The sequence below is a fragment of the Akebia trifoliata genome, chromosome 12 (assembly GCF_017979445.1).
Source record: "Akebia trifoliata isolate Shusen 1 chromosome 12, ASM1797944v1, whole genome shotgun sequence".
Taxonomy (NCBI): domain Eukaryota; kingdom Viridiplantae; phylum Streptophyta; class Magnoliopsida; order Ranunculales; family Lardizabalaceae; genus Akebia; species Akebia trifoliata.
Genome location: NC_141386.1, coordinates 30769610 through 30787631, shown reverse-complemented (window position 1 = coordinate 30787631; position 18022 = coordinate 30769610). Strand labels below are relative to the sequence as shown.

Below are 18022 nucleotides of genomic sequence, written 5' to 3'. Positions count from 1 at the left end.
GCTTGTCACGTCAAGTTGTCGATTGGGTTTGTCACGTGCGGTAGTCAGATTGGCATTAACGACCCATACTTCTTGATTACAATCCTCTATCACATCAATGATATGTCATATTTATATAATTGTTGTGTGATAGGTTTAGGGTGATCCAAATTTCCGTAGTAGTTCTTAGAATTTGATTAAATGATTGTGCTTAGAAAATCGTCTTTGGGACTTTAATTTCTCCCAAACAAATAGTTGTAGCATGTAATATTTGTCAATTATTACGTACGCTTGGTCCTTCATCTTTGTTAATGTCAACCAAATTTTACCTTTTCAGGAGGGGAAAAAACTTAATTTTCCACATATTATTATTTTAAAAGGAAAAAAAAATAATTGAATTATAAAATCATGGACTTGTGGGTCAATAACTGAACCGGAATGACTTGTTCTACCCTTCGATGATGGATTGTGATTTTTAAACATTGAAGAGCATCATTTGTAAGTCAAGATGAATAGTTACACATGAAATACATTTAAGAATTACATAAGAGTTTGAATTATTATTGAAGAATGATTTTTTAATGTCAAGTGTTTGTATTTAAATAATAAATATATTAAATAATAATGCTTTATTAGTTAATTTATTATATAATATGATTGATGGATAAGTTTTGAAACAGTAATGAAAAGATTGCAAAACTTGGTCCTTGTATAACAGTGTAGCACGATTAATTTTATTAAGAGTTCAACTAGTCTTACTAACTTAGTAAGATTTCAACTCTTACTAAGCATCGTTGATTTCACCTCGTGGCATACAATAACATGATCCTATGTAACAGGGACGTAGATGACAGAATTCTATGAATTAAAAAAAAGAAGTTATTTTTGAATTAATTTTAAATTTAGGAATTTCATGAAAGTTCGGTAGCCGTCCATTTTCAAAACATTGAATTTGTATTTTTGATCTAAGTTTTCCATGAAATCTAGAGTGGTGGGATGTTGGATTGCCAATGTGATAATCTATTTCAGCGAAACAACTCTTAGTAAGAGTTAAAATCCTACTAAGTTAGTTAGGAAAGTGTTTTCTTTTAAATTTTAATTTATGGAGCAAAATTTATTTTTTAATTAGATATTTTACACATTAGAGTTTGATAATCACCACAAGAAAAAGTCAGTTGATCCAAGGGTTATTATCACTTAGTCAGAGGTTTATGTGTTAGGTTTGGAATGTTTCCTGGTTTAGGTAAGTTGGGATTATTAATAATTTGTCAACCATAAAATAAAAATAAAAAAAGTATAGGAAATAAAATTGACGCTAGAGGAAGGGCTTGAACCTTCGACCTTGTGGTTAACAGCCACACGCTCTAACCAACTGAGCTACTCCAGCTCTTACTTGCATGAATTTCATTGTTTAATACAAATACGAGACCAGATCATAAGAACTTTTGATACCCACACCTTAACACATGCCTACATAAACTACAATCCAAGAAAATTTTGAACAAAAGAGATTTTAGGCGTTAACTCCTTGATTAATGATTTTCTAACTCCCCCATGATTTTTAAACTTGGTTTCACATCTTGTCTCGTCCAAGCCTGATACCGAGTCGTTTCGAACGAATTTTTCAATGCGTTTAAGACGTCTCGTGAGACAAATAAAAAAAATTGAATGTAAGTCCTAAATCTTAGTTAAAATATGATTTTGTGAGTTGGTCTCGTTCAATTTTGATACCGAGTTAACTCGGATGATAAGTCTCGATCTCGAACAAGTTTAAAAACCATGAACTCCCCCAACGCTTTTCCAATTAATGGACCCCACATTACCCTCACAATTCATAATCGAATGGTGACCTAGAAGTAGCCAACCAAAGAAGTACAATATATCTTAGCTAAGCATTGCATTTCCATCCAAAATAAAGAAACTTCAAAGTATTTCCATCATTCCATGCAATCCACGTGTCTAAATCAACGCGTTTCTTGCCAATGGTAACCCCTCCAAGTCAACCATACGAAAAAGTCTAAATATTGTACATTACCTTTCATGCGTCAACTAGGGATGTCAGTTCTTATTTTAATTCAAGCTTTAATCCTCAAAATAATCACACAATTCTTATTATTTTCTTTTTATATATCACATTATAAGAAAAAGCCAACTATAGAGGCATGCACATCACTACTAGCCACCATTAATCTTCTTCTATATAAAGAACCACATTGAGACATAACCACACCAATCCAAGCTTGTTATCCACCTAGATCATCGAAAAACCACGAAACACATCGACAATGAAGCCCATAACACTTCTCAGGCTGTTTATAATAGTTTTATTTTCTCTCTTCGTGTGTCGGGTGTCTTCCGACGATACTCCTTCCAATGTTAAATGGTGGTGTAGCAAAACACCAAACCCACAACCATGTGAGTATTTCATGAGCCACAAACCCAATTGCAATACCGTTAAACGAAAATCGGACTTCCACAAGATGGCGATAGAAATTGCCTTGGACCGAGCTCTACTTGCCAAGTCCCACACCACATGGCTTGGGTCCAAGTGCCGTAACAAACTTGAGAAAGCCGCTTGGGCCGATTGCCTTGAGCTCTATGAGATGACAATACATAAGCTCAATGAAACCATCGACCCGAATGTTAAGTGCACCGATGCCGACTCACAAACATGGCTAAGTGCAGCTCTTACAAACCTCGAGACATGTCGAACTGGGTTCGTTGAGCTTGGGGTCCCAGACTATATGTTGCCATTAATGGCCAACAATGTTTCAAAGTTGATTTGTAATACTTTAGCAATTAAAAAGGTTCCACCTAGTGAAGAAAAATATAATGATGGGTACCCGACTTGGGTCTCGGTTGGTGATCGTAAGCTGTTGCAATCGACTTCGCCAGCTTCACAGGCGAATCTTGTGGTGGCACAAGACGGGTCGGGGAACTTCAAAACCATTCAAGAGGCTGTCGATGAAGCGTCGAAGAGGACTGGAACTGAGAGATATATTATCTATGTGAAGGCCGGGACTTATGAAGAGAATGTGTTGGTAGGAAAGAAAGGGAAGAATATCATGATGGTGGGTGATGGCGTAGGAAAGACAATAGTCACCGGAAGCAGAAGCGTAGTAGGCGGTTCTACCACCTTTAACTCGGCTACCGTGGGTAAGTATAGGTAGTTTTTATTTATTTATTTTTATATAAGATTTTTTTGCTAGATAATATATTTATTTATTAATTTTTTTTTTAAAGTCAAATTATCGTTTCATATCATCAAAGCCTTACCCTAAAGGTTAAGGGTCGGCTATATATATGAATCTTATTCCTCCCTTCCACTTTGTCGGGAATCATGTTTTCCTTTTATGATATTAAAAGCTTTTTAATCAAGTGAAATGAGATTTAATATACCTGTTAAACAGTCACTGTAGAGTTAAAAAGTTGTTTAGGGAAATGTTTAAGAGTCAAATCAATGGTTGGACATAATTTTATTTATTAAAGATTTTTAAAATATATGCGAGTAATTTACTTATTAAATAATATTTTTTTGTGTATTTTTCTCATCTTTAGGGTCTGAAAGGAATTTCTGTGATTTTTTCAATAATTTTCTAACAAGGCCATCTAAGTCAGATTCCCTCCCCCCCAAGTTACATTTTTCATAAAAATCAAGGTACTATTAAGATTTGACTTTCAAGGATTCTCTCACTATTAAATCATATTAATTATCTTCCCATAATCTTATCTTGAAAATAATTATTTGTAAAATTGGTATTTTATTCTGCTTCACAATAATAGGGTTGGTTAATTAGTCCTTCCATGGTCAAGACATACATTCCATAAAAACCAATAGTTCTATTTGAGCCGTACAAATCGAGTTTGGTAAAATTTGTCCAATTTATTTGGATATTTGATTCGTTCTGATTTTCAAAACGTTGATTTCAAGAAACCCTAGGAAAGCCATCAACTCCAACTATCGCAATAACAATAGCAATTTCCTGTAAATTAGCTTCTACTTCTCCCAGACACAATTTTCACAGAAGGTGACAATTGTAATGAATAGGGTCGTACTATCGTATAAATGTATAGACAATTACATCAGATTTCAAACCATAGGACAATTAGACATGATAGTACAAATGTATAGACAATTTCAAACCATAAGGACAATTAGACATCCAAACCCTAATCACAATGACCTCATGCTACATACTTTCACCTACCAATGAATATGAAAGTTGTACATTGGTACATTGGCCTAGGAAATTTCTCTCTTAAATATCATCGTTTGTGGTAGGACCCTACCAAGTCTTCTCTTTAGTACTTATATTAATATTTCAAATACTTGGTGCATTTTTCAACTTTAAAACAATATTTCTTATAATATTTTGAATCACAGCTGCTACGGGGGATGGATTTATTGCTCGTGACATGACGATCCGTAATACAGCGGGTCCATCGAACCATCAAGCGGTGGCGATACGATCAGGGTCCGATCTCTCAGTGTTTTATCATTGTAGCTTTGAAGGATATCAAGACACCCTCTATGCTCACTCCCAAAGACAATTCTATAGGGAGTGTGATGTGTATGGTACTGTTGATTTCATATTTGGAAATTCAGCAGTTGTCCTTCAAAATTGTAACATATATTGTAGGAAGCCCATGGACCAGCAAAAGAACACAATAACAGCCCAAGGTCGAACCGATGAAAACGAAAACACGGGAATTTCGATTCACAATTCGAGAGTAATGGCTACTTCGGATTTAAAGGCGGTTAATGGCTCGATCCGGTCATTCTTAGGAAGACCATGGAAGCAGTATTCGCGAACGGTCTATCTTCAAACATTTCTCGATGACTTAATTGACCCCGTTGGCTGGTTGGAATGGGATGGAAATTTCGCTTTAAGTACTTTGTACTACGGGGAGTATATGAACACGGGTCCTGGTTCACCAACGGCTAATAGAGTGAAATGGGGTGGTTATCGTGTTATAACGAGTGCAACTGAAGCATCACAGTTCAGCGTCTCAAATTTCATTGCGGGTGATTCATGGTTACCATCCACAAACGTGCCTTTTACTTCCGGACTCTAATTCGTTTATATTCTAAGTTTTATGAACTCAAGTTCCGTGAGTTCGAAATACTCGAAAATAATGTATGTTTATCTACCATTTAGTTCAAAATTAAGCTCTTTGTTTAGAGTTGTTAAGTTGTAATTCTTTGTGAATCAAGGTTTAATACCATTTTGTGTCCTTGTAATTTGTATTATTTTTTTTGTTAATTGTGTTGAAAGTTCAAAGATTTCGCATTCACTAATGATGTCATAGCAATATAGTATTATATTAATTAATTTACAATGACTTGAAAAGACCGTTAGAGATGAAGACCATTTCAATTTTGTTGTAGAAATGTGAACATTTGTGGTTCCCTTGAAACTTGTCAAATATTTAGTTGAAGTAGCAACATCAGTTGCCAAATACAAAAATACTTTCATTTTGTTTTCTTTCTCTTTTGTGGAGTTTTTATTAATTATAAATTTATAAAATAAAATAAAATAAAGCATGTAAAAGGCCGTAAAGTCTAAGGACCTCTCAACTTGATAATTAAACACTTTCCATCTTATCTTTCTTGTTTTACAAGTCTTTCTTATTCTACATGGGATGTGTATGTCCCTATCAATGGGCCGAGCTGGCCCATTGATATATTTGAAAATGACTCAATTTTTTTTTAATAAATAAATAAATAATAATAATAATAATAATAATACAAGATTCCGATGTGTAAGCGCAAAATCTAATGTTAAGAACTTATATATTCTCGAATGTACAGAACCCGATACATAATTGTATATATTATGAATAAAATAGTGATATAAGTTATTGGCCTGTGTTGGGCCATTGATAGGCCCATTTCTCAAGCCCAATAATGGGGTGTTAGGTTGGTACATTGGTCGACCTGGATTTTGGAGTACAAAATCTACCTTCCCCATTTACCTATAAAAGAAAAATTAAATTGACTTGGGGAGTAACATGGAGACTATAGGAGAGTACTATCATACCAAATAATATAGTAAATGGTCTAAAATGAAATAAGCCAACAGCCTCCATCATTTAATTGCTAATTTTATACAATCCCTAAAAGAAAAACTCTTAAACCATAAACACAGCAAAATTTGTTTTTAAAACGAACAAGTTGCTAAGCTACTAAATGAAAAGTCTGTCTTTTATTGGTCACACTTCAAACCTAAGTAATATTTTACATTCGCAAAGTTAAAACAATCCTCTAAAAATCAATTGGGCTTAGACCCATAGCTCAGTTGGTTAGACTCATTGCAAAACAACTTCAACGTCGTGGTTTCAAGTCCAGCTTAGGCATCAAAAAGATAAAAAAGAAAAACAAAGTCTGTGAATTTTTTTTTTTTTTTTTGGAAGATTGAAGAATTTGATGGCTTCAAGCCATTAGATTTGGGGAATATAAAAAAAAAAATTGACAACCCCTAGGCCATTGAAATTCTATTTCTAAAATTCATGGGGCTTAGCTCGTCGAATTTTCCTGTCAAAATTTCAATTTTCACATGGTAAAGCTACCCTCTCGGAACCTTTATTGAATTACAACTAAGTTGAGGTTTGCTTTCATTGTATAATAAAATATAAGGGATAATTATGGTGTGCAAGTACATCAAAATTGCCTCTTCTCTCTCCTTATAAGCTCTTGGGCCTCTCCGCTCATTGCCAATTGGTTTTGAGTCAGCCCCCAAATTTATCATGGAATCAGAGATGACCTTTCTTTTCTCTACGTCACCCAATTCATATCTCCACACGCTTTGGCTTAGTCCGGCCCACACGTGCAGGGTGTGTTAAGTTTAGTCCCACATCGGACATTCATTGCCTTGTCTTTCTCCTTATAAGCTCCTAGGCCTCTCCATTCATTGCTAATTGATTTTGAATTGGACCTCCAAATTTATCAGTACCATCTTTATATTAAAAATCTAAATTTATCACTCTTTTGATTTGTTTGTTTTTATTTTTTTTTTCTCTTCACAATATAGAGTCTAAGACAATACAAAAAAAAAAAAAAAAAAAAAAAAAAAAATACAAAAGATACCTCACATTTTTTTTTTTTTTTTTACATATTGTGGAAGATATTTTGTTATATGATCCCTCTGATTGAAAGTGAGAAATAGGGAGAGCGGGGACATAGATGTGAATTGCAGGGGATATGAACTAGAGCTATGAATGGATCATATTAGACCTGAAACTTGATCCGTTTTGATCCAATAACTTCCGGTCTAGATGATGTTTTGAATTCCGATAAAGATTTGATCCGATATCTTATTGGATTGGATCTGGATCAATCATGCCCCAATTCGATAAGGACCCGATCCGATTATATATTAGAAAATATATGAAATTATATTATATATTTATTGAGATGTACGAAGTTTATTTAGACTTTGTTTATAAAATCGGATTTGACTCGATCCGATTGTTAATGGATCAAATTTGGATCTTAATATTGAGTTCCGATAAAAATCCAACCCGATAAGAGTTCGATTTGATACTTATTGGATCAGTCCCAGATTTGATCTGATCCTTATTGGATCGATACCAAATCAACCCTAATCCGATCCCTACCCCATCTATTGTCAGTCCTACTAGGAACAAGATTGTATTGGCAAATTAGAGATGTTGATGGAAAATCTCCAAGTTGGATGTATGGAAATGTTGGGAAAAGAGCAATTATTTGAGTAGTTGAAAATGATAATCAAGTTGAAGGATGGTAGATTAAAAAAAATAAAAGAAGAATAAGGAATCCTAGCCCTTAAAGTTTGATCAAATGATTGGTGACTCTAATACCATGATAGAGTTTGAGATAATCTAAATATCCTAAACGCTTTGCGCTCCGATAAGATATCATTAAATATAAAAATCGATAAGTTACGTATCCATATAATTACTCTAATCTAATCCCCCAAGATAATGATTTGGAATCAATCGGCGACCTTGATATAATACAACATAATCAATCTAATATAGAAATGACAATCCATTAGAAATGTAGAATGAAATGCACAGACAACGCATAATCAAGATGCATAGAGAACTAATGGATCTTCTTGAAACAATAATTATTATCTGACTCGACTCTTAATATCCGAATCTATTTCATATCTCGAGATGACACATGCCATTATAACAAGGATGCAGATTCATCCCTTAATAGGTACCCACATGTTTTGAAGAGAGAAAAGATGGTCCTTCATAAAAGATAAAAATATGTATAGGGTGGCGTTGGGAGGCTCTAAAGAGAGTCATCCATTATACCAAATATTTTTTCAATATATGGGCTAAAAGTTTCGGACATAATGATTTTTGGTAAGGATGATCTCTATGATGAGGGGATCATTCTCACTAAAAATCAGTTCATTTTGAAACTTCCAACCCTGTTTTAAAAAATGTTTGGCCCTCGAATGCTTATATATTTAAGGTCAGGTTCAACAACCAACGTTAGAGAGCCAACACGTTTGTCCTATGTGGCTTAAAAGTTTTGGATTGAAATGATTTTTTAGGAGGATGATCTCTATGATGAAGAGATTATCTTCACCAAAAAAATCAGTCAAATATAAAATTTCTAAGTCTATAAAAAGTGGTTTAAAATTATGAACTATTGATTTTTTATCGAAAATTTGTAAATCACTTTTGATGGATTTAGAAATTTCATATACAGCTAATCTTTGGTGAGGATGATCTCCTCACCGTATAGACCATCGTCACAAAAAATTAGCTATATCCAAAAATTTTAAGTCACAGACAAACGTGTTGGCTGCCAATCGCCACCCAATATATATATATATATATATATATATATATATATTATTCACAGTTTTTAAATTTAAATAATTTTATTTTAATAATTCTATTAAAAAAATGGTATTGTTTTAAAGAAGAATTCTCTTTTTGACATTCTAAGCCACTTTATTCCTGTCTTCGAGTGTAAGGCAAGGGTGACCACCTTTCGCTACGAAAGCATTTTTCTTTCGGTAGCACACCATTTTCTATTACTTTTGATTTTAGATTACTTCGAACGCGTGGTCATTCGTTCAATCTGAACCTTTAATCAGCAACAATTACCTATGCCTATCAAAGATTTTACTCACATATGGTCGAAATTAAAACAAATCTAAAGGTTTTACATTAATTATGTAGCTCGCAAAGCATTACATCATTCTAAAAGAAAAATAAAATGGCAAAAACAGCCAAAACAACCCACCTCAAATCCACGTGCTCAACGCGAACGAATCGTGGCCCCACACATCATGCCACGATATTCATCCATCTTAAATTCAACTTTACACGTGTCAACCTAACTTTACCCTTGTTTGCATGGCGCCTGATACGGCTATTCGGCGCGAAAACCTATTTTAAGAGGCGAACCAAAGTGACTGTTTTGCTCGCTCTCTCTCTCCTTTTCCGGTTTCCGGTAAAATCCGATTTCCATGGCGATTAAGAGCTTTGTTTTGGTGTTGCTTCTGCTCTTAGAAGCTAGTGGTGGGAGTGGAGCTAACCGATTAAATCGGTGGGAACCGATTATCAAAATGCCTACGGGAAAAGAATCGGGAGAGGAGATAGGCACGAGATGGGGGGTTCTAGTTGCTGGTTCATCCGGTTTTGCGAATTATCGGCACCAGGTACGATGCGGTGTACGGTGCACCTTGGTGCAGAGTAACTAATGTAGTCTTGTCTTGGGCTTTAATCCATAGCTCAGTTGATTGCCAAATTGCAACTCAACTATGAGGTTTTGGGTTCAAGCCTTCAAGACCAGATTACTGTCCAAAAAATAAAAATAAATTTCAGAGAAATTTACTAATTCATCGACATAGATCTTTAAATTACCGAGACAGTAAACATTCCAAAGTATTTACCAAATCACTTTTGTTTTTTAATTTTTTTAACTGTTGTGGGAATTGTTTTGGATGTTAAAGATTGCAGGGGCAAAATGGGTATTTCACCAAATTAATATCAAAGGCATTTTCGGTACTATTTATTGTTTGTTTCTCACAAGAGTCGTGATAATATGACTCGGGAATCGTAGATCTGTATGCCTTCGGATGCATGATTGCACTTCCCCATAAAAAAGTGTATGTTGAGGGAGCCGAACGTACAGATTTACATTTCCTGAATTTGTCCACGCACATCAAGGAGTCGATTGAGTATGCCACCTGGCGAGTCATCGGGACTCTTCTCACATATGTATTTTTATATGAAATACATTCACATAAAATCATAAATACTGCTGAAGTGACCTTAAGATTGTACCTCACATCGCACATCTTGACATGAAAGTCTATGAGAACCATAGATACTTTTCATCCAGATACGAGTGAAAAAGCATCTATGGTTCCTTTCCCTTTCACATCAAGAGATGTGCGATATGAGGTACAGTCCTGACATATAGGCAGCCAATATTAAGGAGTTCATGTTTGGGAGACAAAATTTGTCCTATATGGGTTAAAAGTTTCAGAATGAGCTGATTTTTTGTGAGGATGATCTCCTCACCATAGTGATGATTCTCACAAAAAACCAGCCCATTCCTAAACTTCTAACCCCATCAAAAGTGGTTTACAAATTAATGGTAAAAATATGATGGTCCGCGATTCTTCAACTTGTAAACTGGGGTTAGAAGTTTCGGAATGTGCTGATTTTTTGTAGCAATGATTAATATGTTCAGTTTAAGGGTAATTTTATAACCAAAATATATATTAATGTGGATTTACTTCAACAGTACTCACCATTTTCTAATTATAATAATATAAATATAGCTATAAGAAAATTTTCATGCAAGCTCATCTTGTAATGGGCATATATATTTTTGTGCCATTTAGAAGGCTCAAACTTAGGGTAGGACTTTGGAACTTAAAACGGGGGTCCGTTGATAGCTTTAGCTTTAGAGCAATGAACCAAGCTGGTTTGCTTACCAACACCACTTGAAAAGTTGAGGAATTAGGAGCTTGATCTTGGACGAACCCCCCCCCCCCCCCCCCCAAAAAAAAAAAAAAAGTAGGGTTGGGTACAAATTTCCGAGCTCATAAAATCCGGGTTGGATTATATATACATGCGAGCTAGTATATGGTAACTCCATTTTGGGACTCCCTCTTTATAATGAATTTCTATACCTTGGTGACCATTTTGATTCTTGAAACAAATTCAAATCATCTTGACATTCATAACCTTACAGTAAAAAAAAAAAAAAATTGATTTGAAGTTGAAAATTTTGAGCTATTCATTTAACTTTTATTTTAGGTTCAAATATTTTATACAAATAGTAATTTGTATAACTAATTGATTTCTCACTTTTGACATTGATGACCATGTTGAGAATGATTCATTGAGGTCCAAAATGTTGCACATATGGTCCCAAAAGTGAGAAAAAACTTCCATAATCAACTTTATCAATTCCGGAACCTCACCTGAACTTGGTCCAAACTCGGTTAGATATTGGCCTGTTTAGGTCTGGCAGGGGTTTAAGCCCAGACTAATGTGCTACCTAACTCTTTAGTGCTGGGGCAGGGTTTACGTCGGCCCTGCCCATTAATATCTCTAGCTAGGTAGTGTAGAAGTATTGAAGAGTTATGGTTGGGTACAATGCAGGCGGATGTTTGTCATGCTTATCAATTGCTGATAAAAGGGGGGTTGAAGGAGGAGAACATCGTGGTATTCATGTACGATGATATTGCGTACAATGAGTTTAATCCAAGGCCCGGAGTTGTAATCAATCATCCACAAGGTGAAGATGTCTACGCTGGAGTTCCTAAGGTATGAGATTAGTTTATAAATCATATGCATAAAACAATAGAGTTTCTATTGCCACACCAATTTTTACTACGCCACACCAACTGTGTGCGATTTTTTGGCAACTTATATAGGCATTGGTGTCACATTAGTAAAAGTTGGTGTGGCAATTTATATATCTATCTTCTTTGCATAGGGCCAAACCATCTGAAATGTATTCCTTTAGTTTCATTCCTATTGGGGCTCCTAAATTTCATTGAAAGATTGCATTTCTTTGACAATGAAAAATTCGATGGCCTTGGGCTGTCAAATATAGGCTTTTTTTCCTAATCTTTATCTCTCATTCACTTCGATATCTTCATTTTCGTTACATGAGTTTTCTTGACTTCCTAACAATCAGTTAAAGTATGTCTGATCTGATTGTTGACTTGTAAATTTTCTGTTCTATTTTAATTGGTACACATGATCACAAAAGCTTCATAAGGACATCTCCACTTTTTCCACCCAACATTAATTCTATGGGTCACACTTCCACCAATCTCACCATTAGTTTGATTAATTGAACATAAATAATGGAAGGGATCTCTTTGTGGTATTTTTAGACCAATCCCTCGATCTTAATAAGCCGGAACCATTTTCTAGCAATTTCATTACATGATTATAACTTAAAATGTCCTCGAGTTGTGTTTTTCATTTTTCAATGACTTGGATTGATTACTTGATGTAGTTCTTATAAAATTTTCATAGTGATTGATGTTCTATCATGATAGGATTACACTGGGGAGCATGTCAATGTTAAGAATTTGTATGCAGTTCTTCTTGGTAATAAGACTGCAGTTCAAGGTGGAAGTGGGAAAGTTGTCGATAGCAAACCCAACGACCGAATCTTTTTATACTATTCTGACCATGGAGGTGCAGGAGTGCTTGGTGAGTATATCCTTTTTCTTTTAATCTTTTGCCTTTTTCAGATTGGACTGAATTTTTGCGAGGATGACCTCCTCACCATAGAGATCATCCTCACAAAAAATCAGCCCATTCCGAAACTTCTAACCGATATAAGACAAACGTGTTGTTTCCCTAACGTTGTCTGTCGAACGGGACCATATATATATATATGATTTCCAAGACCTTATGTTGACATTAGCATTCTTTACCACATTCACTTTCCAATAATACCCCAGCTCATTTTGTCTTTTAGTGAAAAAGACAAGTGTGTATTGGTCTTATATAAAGAGTATTTTCCTTTGGTGATTGAGTTGGGGCTTGGGAGACCCCATTTGAACACTCAACAGGAGAGTCACAAACTTAAATATTTATACCCATTTGCTTTCTCTCTAACAATCTAGGAGAAGGGATCTCTTACAGGAATCATAATAATTACACCATGCAAATAACAAAATTTCGCAAATAAAATTATCAGTTCTTAACTCATATGGAAGTACATGGTGGTATGAGCTGAGCATGCTAATTCTAAAAGGATTATATTGCTAACATAGACGTGTTGTTGTTCCTTGATGTTTAGTGATTGCTTTTCCATTTGATTTTTTAAGGAATGCCCAATATGCCGTACCTCTACGCTGTTGATTTCATGGAGGTCTTGAAGAAGAAACATGCATCTGGTGGCTACAAAGAGATGGTTAGAACTCCCTTTCCCTCTCTGTGCGCCATTTTTCCTTGAAAAAGTTTATATTGAATATGTTTTCATGTGGATGCTAATAAAAAACCTTAAATGCGCTGAAGAAATTCAAGTCCATATAAAGATGATGCAAAAAAATTGTAGTTAAGCAACTACCTCAGAAACACACCCTTTATATATAGATACATTTCTTTTCCACGTCTTATGGCAGCCACACGGTCCCCTCTTGTATGTTTAGGTTCTCTACGTTGAAGCTTGTGAGAGCGGGAGTATGTTTGAAGGTTTGATGCCTGAAAACCTCAACATTTACGTCACAACAGCATCAAATGCCGAGGAGAGCAGTTGGGGGACTTATTGTCCAGGCATGGATCCCCCTCCCCCACCAGAGTACACAACTTGCTTGGGGGACCTGTATAGCATTGCATGGATGGAGGACAGGTTTGTTTTTTTGCCACTTTCGAAATCTATATGAATGGATATTAGCAATTCGTGAGTAACAACTAAATGAAAGGTGTGTTCCCTTAGATTAATTGGACAGCTACTCCCTTATAGACCAACACAAAACAAGAAAAAAAAAATTAAGGAAAAGAAAAGAAAACTAAATAAATATATATTTGTATTTATAAAAAACATAACTAAACTTTGTTATAAGAAAAAAAAAATGATGGGGATCATGGATGCTCAGTTGGCTGGTGCTTGAAGTTGCGTCATTGAGGTCATGACTATAATTGGTCTAGAAACATTGCATCATTGAGCTCATAAGTATAATTGGTCTAGAAACAGAACGCCAATGCTTTTTTTTTTTTTTTTGGGGGGGGGGGGGGGGGGGGGGGGGTGCTTCCATAGTTGCTTGGGGCGTGGTTTGGTGCCTAGGGTCCATGACTAATCGAGGACTGGGCTTCTTTGCATGATAGAGACCTTGCATGAGGTTTCAAATATTTATACAGATGTGCATTTAATGATTTCATGCATGTTATGTAAAGAGAAGCATTCTCTGTTAAAGAAAAGTTATAGAGATCAGATAAACCATCATTGAAATATGCTTCTTCCATTTAGGTTAGTCCAGATTCAACTTTGCCAACAACATTGGGTTGGGTTGAGTTGGGAAATAAAAATCTCACTCAAAGCGGGTTGGGCTTTTGTTGAGAGATCATGCTTGTATACAAAGCCCTACTATGCTATTATTGTGGGAGCACAATATGCACCCCATCAGCACTATGCACATGATGGACTATGTACACACCTCAAGGGATATTGATCAATGGGTCCCACAACAAGCTATCATTGTATTTGAATGCAACTATAGGATAGAGTCCTAATAACAGTTTCGAAATTTGATTAGGAGTGGTTAATGGATGTATATGGGTATGCTAATTGAATAATGATTAGAGAATTAGGGTGATTAATGGGAGGAAATTCTTTATAAAAGGAATTGTCTACTATCGACAGAAAAAAGGAAAAATCTGTACAAAATCAACAATAGCGGAGATTGGCTCTGATCCGAACCTGGGAGTTGATTCAAGGGATAATGATTTCCTCAAGAAAATGATCACAGGAAAATGACCTCCACCATTTTATTGCACCTAGGAAAAAGTAAAAAAAAAAAAAAGGAGTTGGTTTTTAGTTGGGGGTGATCATGAAAGAATTAACATTCGAAGGTGGGAAAAACATTTTCCTGCTGGTGAGGAGGGAAACCATTTTTTGGTGGAAAACTTTGGGCAGGCCGGGTTGGATGGGGAGGGGTCATTCGTTTTCCAGGGAAAATGTACGATCAAACACTTTAAAATTGCATTTATGGGAAACCATTTTCTTGTGTATTTACCATGCACAATCATACAGACAGACACTACATGTTATTTAGTGATTGCAGTACCTCTCTATGATTGAACTTATTGTCTATGTTACATCATGTGTGCATTGGGTGAGGGCTTGCATTGGCCTCAGCAATTTCTCCCTCCCCATTGATCCTTTCCCTAGTCTGAAGTTTCCTTGCTTCAATTTTTCTTACTAGCTATTTACCATCCTTTCTGCAGTGAGACCCACAATATGAAGGAAGAAACATTGAAAGAACAGTATGAGGCGGTAAGTTTTACAAATTCAACACACATTTATGTAGCTTTAGTTCCATATGGATAGGATCTCAATAGTCAAATGGTAATGTCGAAGTTCATCAAGTGTGCTAATGGTGATGGTTCCTTTTGTTTGTGTAGGTAAGATATCGGACATCTAACTACAACACCTACAATACTGGATCTCATGTGATGGAGTATGGAAGCAAAAGCATCAAAGCCGAGACACTGTATCTGTATCAAGGTTCTAATCCTGCTAATGAGAAAAGCACTCCAAACAACCTTCATCGCAATACCAATTTGGAAGTTGTTAACCAAAGAGATGCCGATGTTCTCTTCTTGTGGCAAAGGGTGAGCGCAAATGTCTTAAAATGTTATTTCTACTAAGCTTGCTAACTCCCAAAGTTATATTATTTCAAATTCTTGAAAGAACGGTGTGACCTTTATTGTCACTATTTTCATGGGCTATTATACAAAAGAATGGAATTTAAACTTCCAACATGAGTGACAAATATAAAATGCATTTGTTAGAAACTTGAAACGCAATCTAGAAATGGATCAATACCCATGATCGGTCTATTTTAAGTATTTATTTTTCTTGGTTCGTCTTCTGCCCTTGCATTTTCTTTTCTAAAGGGGTAAGTTGTTCTAACTTCATGTTTACTTTCCTCTCCTTTAGTATAATCAATCAAAGGATGGATCTGACAAGAAGACAGAAATTCTCAAGGAGATCATGGAGACGACAAGGCACAGAACTCATATCGATGGTAGTATCAAGTTGATTGGACAACTTCTTTTTGGTCCACAAAGAGGTCCTTCTACCCTCTCAGCCGTGAGATCTTCCGGTCAACCCTTGGTTGATGACTGGGGTTGCTTGAAAGCGATGGTAAGAAATCTTTCTTTCATAATTTAGTTGCTTAGGAAACAATAAGTATTGATTTTGGGGTCAGTTGGCATATATCCCTCCACTGTTAACTCTAATTAATGGAATTTGTGCTCACATCACAGGTTCGGTTATTTGAATCTGAATGCGGATCACTGACACAATATGGCATGAAACATATGCGAGCATTTGCAAACATTTGCAATAATGGAATATCCGAGGACACAATGAAAGCAGCTTCTGCTGCTATATGCAGCGGACATAACTCAGAGATATATAGCCCTTCAAGCCGAGGTTATAGCGCTTGACAATAGAGGAAAATGTGGAGGCTTTTCATTGTGTCTATTATGTAGTAGAACAGGTCAGACTTCTTATGAATGCTGACTTCTTTAGTAGTTAAACTTCCTCACATGTTTTGTAGTTCTATTTGATTTGATTTGGCCACTAAACTTGATCCCTATTAGGGGTGTAAATGGATCTGGCTTGGATCGGATCAAAGCAAATCCACATGATTCATTATCTATCTTAATTAATTTGCTTGAGAAGAAAGAGAGATCCACCAAAAGTGGGACTGGACCTATCTAAAGACTTTCTCCCTCGCCTTTTTGTCTCAGTTGTTTGGTCTGGAGCAAGACCAACAAGAATCGTACTTTGATGGTACAGTACAGTATGCATAGGGGCATTTGATGGCATGGAATGGAACCATAGAAAATTCCAGGGAAATCTTGATGAAAGATAGTCATTTTGCCACGTGTTAGCCTCTCCATCACCATTTACTTGATGGACCCCACCGAATTTCTTTTTTCAACCCCTTACATTGGCTTGGCTCTCTCAATCACTCCCACAACTCCCCACAATTTGGTTGCTCAGTCATCAAACGAAGGGTTGATACGAGAGGATAGTTCCTAGGGATTTCCAAATGTTTGGAAGCAAGCACCGACGCCTAGGAAATCTGTGTCACGGTAATAAAAGGGGACCATAAGTTTTGATTCGTGATGAAAGCACAGTCTTGGTAGGTGGTTGGTTACGTGGCAAGGGCATAAAATCATTAATCGTTTTCATTGGGATACATAGAAAAAAGACGTGCGGTTCTGTGCCCTTGACATGTCATCTGCAGACCCAACCGTGTACCAAGACCATGTGCATTCATCATTATTCTAATAAATCCTGTGGTTTTCATTCAAGTAAAAACATCAAAACAGGATCTAGAACTCGAAATAACAATCAAATAAAATATGGATCATTGTTAAAACCTTTAAATATAATCGTATATACACGAATATCAAGTGAATCATTCCCAAAGAGATCAATAATTCGTTACAACAATCTAGCGAAACAACCAGGGCTACACAGCCAAATGGTGGGAGACAGTGGAACTACGAGTTGTGCAAATACTAGCTAACGAATCGAAACCCCACCAGATTGTAACGTGTTTCCTCTATATAATAAATAACTTGAATGAAGTCCTTATTGACCGATCGACTAAAAGAAGAGGAATATGCAATTACGATTCAAAATAGTCAAACTTCAATCATTTCGATTTGTTTATTTTAAAAGGATAAAATATATGGGGAATGGTCTGGATTGGAGATGTTCAACATCTCCATCTGAACACAACTTTGAGCCTTTGATTCTAAAGAAGAATGCAAGAAAATGGAGGGATTCCTTCTGAATCATAAGAAC

The 18022-nt window shown here is 35.8% G+C and overlaps 2 protein-coding genes and 1 non-coding gene across 3 annotated transcripts; 2 read left to right on the top strand and 1 right to left on the bottom strand.

Moving 5' to 3' along the window:
• Positions 1-1292: 1292 nt before the first annotated feature.
• TRNAN-GUU (transfer RNA asparagine (anticodon GUU)) lies at positions 1293-1366 on the bottom strand. Its single transcript has one exon. It is a non-coding gene; the product is annotated as a tRNA-Asn (tRNA).
• Positions 1367-2151: 785 nt separating this feature from the next.
• On the top strand, positions 2152-5294 carry LOC147389459 (pectinesterase 2-like). The gene is made up of 2 exons (XM_086418859.1): positions 2152-3135; positions 4364-5294. Exons 1-2 carry the CDS (start codon positions 2265-2267, stop codon positions 5053-5055), a joined length of 1563 nt encoding a protein of 520 aa, XP_086274985.1. The 5' UTR covers positions 2152-2264; the 3' UTR covers positions 5056-5294.
• Positions 5295-9394: 4100 nt separating this feature from the next.
• On the top strand, positions 9395-16868 carry BETA-VPE (beta vacuolar processing enzyme). The gene is made up of 9 exons (XM_086418860.1): positions 9395-9650; positions 11611-11775; positions 12522-12678; positions 13302-13387; positions 13626-13825; positions 15421-15469; positions 15598-15807; positions 16136-16342; positions 16465-16868. Exons 1-9 carry the CDS (start codon positions 9459-9461, stop codon positions 16645-16647), a joined length of 1449 nt encoding a protein of 482 aa, XP_086274986.1. The 5' UTR covers positions 9395-9458; the 3' UTR covers positions 16648-16868.
• The last annotated feature ends 1154 nt before the right edge of the window (positions 16869-18022 follow it).

Bases quoted from the DNA above. Each gene is read 5' to 3' on its own strand.
- LOC147389459 (XM_086418859.1), top strand. From the start codon at position 2,265: ATGAAGCCCATAACACTTCTCAGGCTGTTTATAATAGTTTTATTTTCT. The intron at 3,136-4,363 runs GTAAGTATAGGT...TTTGAATCACAG, and splicing joins CTTTAACTCGGCTACCGTGG to CTGCTACGGGGGATGGATTT.
- BETA-VPE (XM_086418860.1), top strand. From the start codon at position 9,459: ATGGCGATTAAGAGCTTTGTTTTGGTGTTGCTTCTGCTCTTAGAAGCT. The intron at 11,776-12,521 runs GTATGAGATTAG...CTATCATGATAG, and splicing joins TCTACGCTGGAGTTCCTAAG to GATTACACTGGGGAGCATGT. The intron at 12,679-13,301 runs GTGAGTATATCC...TGATTTTTTAAG, and splicing joins TGGAGGTGCAGGAGTGCTTG to GAATGCCCAATATGCCGTAC.